General features: G+C 32.7%; 2 protein-coding genes across 2 annotated transcripts in view; both read right to left on the bottom strand.

The window, feature by feature from the left end:
* LOC119834566 overlaps window positions 1-8,614 on the bottom strand; it is a 24,497-nt gene that overhangs the window by 1,185 nt on the left and 14,698 nt on the right. The gene's annotated exons all lie outside the window — the stretch shown is intronic.
* On the bottom strand, window positions 10-6,776 carry LOC119835405. The gene is made up of 4 exons (XM_038360593.1): window positions 6,412-6,776; window positions 3,088-3,187; window positions 2,469-2,662; window positions 10-2,133 (listed from the first exon to the last, which is right to left on the bottom strand). Exons 1-4 carry the CDS (start codon window positions 6,537-6,539, stop codon window positions 1,821-1,823), a joined length of 735 nt encoding a protein of 244 aa, XP_038216521.1. The 5' UTR covers window positions 6,540-6,776; the 3' UTR covers window positions 10-1,820.

The following is an 8,614-nucleotide window of genomic DNA, read 5'->3' as shown; positions in this document are numbered from 1 at the left end:
AAGCATTTCTAAATTTTGCTTATTTAGATGAATGATTCTATAGAGTAAGTTCCTACTTTTTTAAGACTACAAATAACTCGGATATCAAATCATGACCTAAGATTCACATGCGTTTAATAGTTTAAGAATTTTATGTGATGGCCTATAACCAGTTATACAATTGTTCAATTTGGTTAAAAAAATAAATCAATATTGCATCAAAGTAACTTAGTTCACTACTTAAAATGTAAAATGAAGAAGCAGGTCAGGACTACAGTCCCGTATACTTAATACTTTCCCAGAGTTTACAGTATTAAATTCTACATCAACATCATTTCTTACTATGATTATCCAGACTTCAATAAATGAGTTTAATAGCCAGTTAATGCTTCAATGGTTCTAGGTTATGACCTAAATAATTAAGGGTAATAAATGTAAATGAAAGTTTATCGGAAATGTTTTATGAATCTAAAGAATGACTTCTCAATGTTAAATCAATTTATACCTTATTGCTAAAATATACAGATTAAAACAAATGCACATTATAACAGCTCATACTTCTATTTGAGGTTATGAGGTAATGTCTCTGTACAAACTTTGTACGAGATGTTGGCATATCATACAAAAATAATTCAAATACAATATCTATCACAATAATATATTTTCTATTGAATGTTGCTATACTTAAAAAAACACAACACATTGGAGAAATTTGTAAATTTTTACAATACATAAAAAATACATTTAATTTTTTTATTATCAATTTCCTTATATCAACATTCAATAGAATTTACCAATATGGTACAATCAAAACAATATTTATTCCAAGTGAATAATGAACACAACGAAACAAACCAAACAAAATAATTATTTTACTAACAGAATTGATTACAAATATTAACATTACATTGGCGCTCTTAAATGTTACCTCAAGTATTAAGATTATATTGTAATTATTAAAAAATTACCAAAAATTGCAATCAGAAATACTATATTTTAAGGACAATTACGGAAACAAAGCTTATTAGATTCCACTAAAGATGTGGGAATAGTTATATTGAAAATAGCTGCCAACAATAATTGCGCAATAAACGAAAAATAAATACAACTAATCCATTAGACTTAAGGTAAAAACACGCCAAAAATTTCCTAAAATAAAATGAAAAGGCGGGATGAATGGAGTGTTACGACTCCCTAACTAATATTATTAATATAATGGCTATATTCCTTAGTACTACAGCTATATACAGCACACTTAATATATATATGTACATTAAAGTTTGATGCTTTGGCTATAAAAGGGCACTCGTGTCCATTTGCTACAACTTTATTAGGAACTAAACGTTCAAAATAGGGGTTGTTGTCTAGGAGTCTATCACAATTTCACGCATCTCGCTGGTGTCTTAAGTATATGTGAGCTAGAATCGGATACACAATCCGTTTTATCATCCAATCTGCTTGTTGTCTAAGCTTGAAGCCAGTGTCAATTTGTTAAGAAGGGGGCAAATTATTTTATAATAATGGGACTTAAAAAATTGGTAATTTACGAAACAACGTTTTATTTTTTAATTACTAAAAAAAACGTGTTTCTACATTCGAAAATCTGACAAAAAGTGGAACAAGTCACTTCAAATCATCAAAATCGAGCCCAACAAATTGGATGATAAATACATACATGACAACCGACTCATCTCTTAAGCCTGACTGTTAGCGTACGCATCAATGAGCAGTCAGAACAGTTCACTGGACCAATGAGATGCAAAATCGGACACAAACGTGTAAACGTACCGCACCTGGCCGGCCGAAGAAGAGGGCAACACCAGTATCTCCCCGCACGTGTATTAGCTGGGGTTACCCTTGTGGTTTTGGGTGTCGGGCGAGTCGGACTCGTTCATCGGCTGAGGCCGGGGCGAGACCGGTCTGAATGTACAGTCCAGCGAGTCCGAGTCCGGGGTCCCGGGGGTCGTGGGGGTCCGTCTGTCGGTGCACATGCGTTTCGAGAGAGACATCTCCGCGTCGTCGCAGCGCCGCTTGCCGACAAGCACGTTGGGCCGGCTGATGGGACTGAAGCTGGACGCCCGGAGCGGGTTGGGCGAGAGACTCCGCCGCGTTGTGTACTTGCGCGGGGGGGATGGGGATACTACTGTGGTGAACCTGAAAAGATGCAATTAATTATAATTTTTTATAGTACCTTTTTAGAAATACAAATTTAGAGCAATTTATAGAATAGCTGCACGCTGCCACGTTTCATTGTGGCAGATTATGGTTATAAATGAACAAAAATGGATAGATGTAAATAATCTATGTCATATAGTGACAAAATTTTATCCATTTTATGAGTAAAACTTTAGATATGCTTTTGGACCTCACGGCAAACCCCGGACCCTGCCCAGTAAAGTCCAATATGATTATAAATTGTACAAATTGTAGTAATATTGAATGAAAATGTTGAAATGAAATGACGTATTACGAGACTGGCCGATAGGTACCTAGGCACCCTGGTGGGCGAGTTGGCGAGGCCCGCGACCAGCGTGAGGTCCTCGCACGACTGGCCCATCGCCATCGCGCTGTGCACCTCGCGCTCGTGCGCCAGCTCGCGCGTGTTGCTCACGTCGGCGCACTCCTCCGCGCGCAGCTGGTTCACGCGCGGGGTCAGCCGCCGCCCGCACGCGCCTTGCAGCACCTGACCGTCACATCAGACATGCCTCACATTGCGGAAAGGATCCGAATTATTCGACAGTTTGCAATTTTACGAATTATATAATACATATACATATTATATATTGTAAACTTGAAACAGGATATAATATAAGGACCACCTGTTGCCCGCTGCATCGCCCGTGCGGTCTTAATAATTTTTCATGGTATAAACTTTCATCCCCTATTTTATCCCCTTGAAATCTATCAAAATCATTTCTTAGCGGATGCCTACGTCGTAACATCTAATTGCATGCCAAATTTCAGTCCAATCAGTCCAGTCCAGTGGTTTAGGCTTGATAGATCATTATGTCAGTCAGTCCCCTTTGAGTTATATACATTTAGATAAAGCTCATAGTCAACTTAAGTTTGGAAATAAATGACATACACCGAGTAGGTAACAAAACTTACAGGTATATTTATAGCGGCTGAGAGGGGACTACAGCTGATGCTATTACTTCGCGTCCGCGGCAAACTGTTGTTGGAGAACATGCCGAAGAAGGAGGTGCTTCTGGAACAAAGAAATAGCAATTTAATGATTTTCTTTTACAGTATAGATTAATTTACCACTAATGGTCGAAATTCGTCCATTACCATAAACAAGATTATTCATATGCGTGTGTGTGTCACATGACAAATAATATAATGGCCTTTTTTGTTAATTTTTGTTTTTATTGAAATTTACTTACAACATACTAAACGTAAAAAACATATTAAAGAATTCTAGTTTAATGTAATAACGCTTGAGTTGGTGAATTTGAGTGATGTTCGTCTAGCTTTCTTTCCAACTAATAAGATTACTTTTCAAGCAGATGTTTGGGTTGCTGCTAATTTTATGATTCTGAGTAGGCTTTGACGATTTCTTAATTTTCGAATTTATTTCTGCTTAACATAAACTAGATCAGTCTGGTACTCTTCAGTAATATGAATTTATGGAATTTTTAAATAAATAGTTAAGATCCGTCACCCAGCTCGAAGGACTACACAATGTACGGTGTTGTAGGGTCTGTACAATGAGTTTATGATATGGTTCATAAGTAAAAGGTTAAAATACTATATAAAAAAGGAAAAATTATAGAAATATTGACAGGTTATCCACCATAATCAACTAAAAACAAACCAACAAACATTTTTGATATGAACAAACTCACACAACATTGGTGAAATTGTGGTTATACAATACTGCCATAAATAAAAATATTGAATTGTATTGAATTGATATCTTATCAAAACATATTCATAACACCAAGCTAACAGACAAAATAGGTATATTGATAAAAAAATTTCATAACACTGCATTCCCTTGTGCAATATATGGATAAAACTCTATACAGCTTAGCCTGCAAGCTTCAATCTGAACAAAAATTAGCATATATTTTAAAGGTTATACATATTAGCTTATCATTCTCATGAGTTTGATTGCAGAGTTTTTCTACAATCAATTTTACTCGAATATTTTAAATTTTTACACAATAATTGTAGCTTTTTGGATTATGCCTTGGCCTCCTTCAATTCAGTTTGTTAGACTGTTGATAAATATATGTTATATATTTTTCGAAAATTTTTATCAGATATTACATATAATGGAATTCAGTTAGTCTTTTAATTTAACCACTTTGAATCATTGTTTAAGTTAAATCATTAAAAATGGAAAGAAAAAATGAATCAGTAAGCTTACTTGAGTGCTAAACCTACCATATAGATGAATGACATGCAATAAAATAATCTAATAAAATAAATGAAAATATATATTTAATGAAAAAAGTGATAATAAGTATGGGTTTACATGTCTACAAACTACATCCTGGAATACAAGTTTATTGGCAATACAGAATCATCTCAATATCAACTGTTTAAAGCCCATACATAATTCTTTTTTACTGTTACATAAGTTGTTTTCTTTCAATATACTTTAAGTTAAAACTAACATAAATTATGATAAGATAGTGTTAAATCAATCATGGTTGAACATAACAGTATTAAAAGTATTTAACTTATCCTCTTTGAATAATTGAAAACCCTGATAATATCTCCACTATCTTGAAAGAATTAAAAAATAACAATTGCATTTTCTTATTTGAACATAAAAAATACATTATTAATTTTTTTTGTGTGAATGATGGAATTTATTTGTTGAAATAAATCAATCAATTTAAAAAATATATAACTATAATAAAATAAAATAAAATATATATATATAAAATAAAATATAAAAAAACAAACACCAGATCAATTTTGTAGATTAAATATTTTTCAATAAGAGAAATTGCCATGCAATATCATAGTTAGTCAATCAGTGTCAGTTATATATATTTACTAGCTTCGACTTCTCACTCTTAACTTGCAGCACACAAAGCAGAAGCTCTTAATAAGAAAAATAATCCCCCGATTTTGAAACAATTAACTTGTGCTCCGCTCCTATTAGTGTTAGCGTAATGATATATAAATATAAGATAATAAATATAGCTTTCAAAACAAAGGGGCTATCAAACATTGAAAGAATTTTTTTAATCAGGCCAGTAGTTCCAGACATTAGCGCGTTCAACAAAACAAACAAAGTTCAGCTTTATAATATGCATATAGATAGACCCCAATGGGACAATTAGTTTTATCACTGTTTGTATATATAATCACATGAAAACCACTGCGCTGATTCTGACAAAAATATTACATGGTGGTAGACCTATATTAGGTTCATTCATATGGGTTTTTTTTTATAATTTTAGGGCTGGCTATCCATACCAGGGGTTAAAAAAATTAATTTACAAATATGCAAAGACATCAAGTGCCATTGAATAAATATTAAAAAATTAAGTAGAGGTTATCAAATATACTTTTTGCTAAAAAAAAAACAGTTGACAAGATATAAGCATCTAAATATACATACACTCATCTTTGAAAACATATTAAACTGCATAACTTTGGTGTGAGCAATTCGCAGGCCAACACTAGATAGTATATAATAAAGCATATATACACATCATAAGCAAATGACTGCAATATTGTAACACTTGTTAAGGTGTTACAAAACAATATGTTTAAAGCAACCACAGATTATCACAAATTCCAAGACAATATATTATATAAGTAGTTAAAGTTAAGCTTGTACTAAAAATCTTTGGATAAAATGCAACAATTTTTGGAGTATATAAGTAAATTTACAAAATAATTAATGCTATTTTAAGTTTCTTAAAATTTGTTATAAACAGGAATTACACTATATCATTATTTTAAGAAGATGTTAACAACTGTACTACTAAATTCTGAAAGGACTGTTATTAAGAACTATATTCTCAATATAACTCCATAATAATATACAAGACATGCATTTAAAATATAATTGTCACACAATATTAATTTTAAATATTTGCAGTTCTTAATTAAAATAATAAATTACAAGAATTTATGTACATAGCAACAAATACATACCTATTTTTATTATTATGCCATATGTGAGAGAAAAGAAAATATCAACAATGTTTATCTTTTTACTGAACCACACAGAGAGCAGTTTGAATTGTGATTACTTATCAACATAATATCACAAACATTAATGTATTATCTAAATTCACTTTTCACAGCTTACTAGATTTTTGCATGGGGCGTGCAGCATTTAATTACACGGCTAAATACGTACATGTCACCTACTAGCACGCTTAGCAGGTGTCAAAAATAGGCAGGTACTAGCTAACGAAAACATCTTAGATCGTGGGAGGCGTGTCGGTTACAAATTACCTGGGCGCAGTTGTCGTCGTTGGCGATGTAGCTGCTGTCGATGCAGTCTCATTGATTAGAGGCGCACTGCTACACCGTTTCAATATGTTAGGTGTATCCACATCCATTATCTTACAGCCAACATTCATTCACTGACGTATCGTGATTCGTGTTGTTATATCCTATATGCATGAATTGCCGACACTATTACCACTCTACTGTTTATGTAACACTGTTAGTGCACTAGGTATTGACTAAAATATAATATACTCTAATTCTACTGAGAAATACATGTTACTTTTGATGCATAAATGAAAAGTTTAAACAAAATAAAATTTAACGCTACTTGGAAATCTACAAAGAGGCACGAAGCTGACCTGTCAAACCGCCGCAATTGCAAATGAAACGTTCTATTTTGTAACCTTTATTTACAATAAGCGTTCAAGATAAATGCTTCAAAGTCAATAAAAATAGTAAGTGTGTGTTGTAAGTTAAAAATATATATTATTTAAATAGAAAAACTTAATCAATTGATCTCACATTGCAAAGAAATAAAGGATTATTATGAAATATAACTCTAAACAAATATGTTTCTTTCAAAACTATTATTGAAGCATGTGTAGATTTGTCAAGCAATGTATGACGTTATTGTGACATTGACATTCTAATCAAATGTAAACAAAATACGTAAATAACAGCCACAAAAATTAAAATATTCAATTAAAATAATAAAATATATTGCTGCCTTGTGCAATTGGTGAAAACTACTATTTAATTTGCGCAGCATAACGTTACAGACATGTATTTACGAAGAAGGTATATTAAACGGAACAAGATATACTTGAATTAGGCAATTATTCCAAACGTACATTATTGATTCCATTTTATTTTTACGTTTTATTTCAGTGTCTTTTGGAAATATCTTATTACAGTAACTCTTGGAGCAGTTCTATATAGTGAATGGTTTGTTTATAATATTCAGCCATTTTTCTGGAAAAGTATAAAATGCGAAGAACAGTCTTGCATAAAAATTCTATTAATTGCGGACCCACAAATACAAGGTGATTTAGGGGTTCCTCCACCATGAAGCCATCTGTACAATTGGGACAGTGACAGGTAAACATATTTTACCAAAAATATTATAGCCTAGTCTTATTTTCTTTCTACTGTACTGTATACTTTATGTACTGTTATATAGTTGCTATAATGCAATCATGAGTAGGCTGCAGCTGGTGTCCCACTACATGCTTAAACTATTAAAAGGGCACCTACCTGATGGATTTGTTTTTCCAAAATTTAAAAAAAAGACCACTACCTCCCTTCTGGTGGTGCCAATATATAATATCATTAAATTTTCTACAGATACTTAAGATCTACATATTCTGTCATTGAAAAGCACTTTAAGCCTGACATACTAATGTTTTTGGGAGATCTTATGGATGAAGGTAGTATATCTACAAGTGCACAGTTTCATAGTTATGTTAAAAGATTAGCAGATATATTTGATCCTAGTAATCCTGTTGTGGTGAGTGTCTTTATTCAGATTGTTACCTGTTTTATTCATTATTACTTATGAAACTAAAAAATAAATGTAATTAAAAAATTTTCAGAGAGTATGGATACCAGGTGACAATGATATTGGTGGGGAAAATGAGCCAATCAAACGTGACAAACTGATTGAGTTCAACGCAGTGTACTCACAACCGTCAGTGATTGCGTACCACAACATCTCCATTTACAAAGTTAGCACAATTACATACGCTGTCCCACAACCTCTAGATGAAGGTGATCTGAATTACAAGATAGCCATATCGCATTTTCCAGTGTTGCAGAAGCCTGTTTTTGCGAACCAGGTATGTTTGGCAATATTGAATACAGCAAATTGTGTTGTAACATAGCAGCACATAACGTTAGGGTTGGTTTATGAGTTGGAGTTAGTTAGAATGGGCCAAAGGCGCAATCGGAGCTGTCTCTTAAATAAGTTTCTTTTTTGGTTCTTTGAGGCATGGCAATATGTTTCTTATACAGTAGACCATAACTTTGGTTGAGAAATTCTCATAAGTAGCTGTTTTTGTTTGAAGTTGTTATCTGATAACAGAATAATATTGAATTTCAGGTCATAAATTCAATACACCCAGACATATTCTTCTGTGCTCATGAACACAAATCAAAATATGTGAAGCAAAGACGTGACTTTGGGTATAAGGAGACTCATCTTCTGCAG

Source organism: Zerene cesonia, chromosome 1 (genome assembly GCF_012273895.1).
Source record: "Zerene cesonia ecotype Mississippi chromosome 1, Zerene_cesonia_1.1, whole genome shotgun sequence".
Classification (NCBI taxonomy): domain Eukaryota; kingdom Metazoa; phylum Arthropoda; class Insecta; order Lepidoptera; family Pieridae; genus Zerene; species Zerene cesonia.
This window is presented reverse-complemented; position numbering and strand designations above follow the sequence as displayed.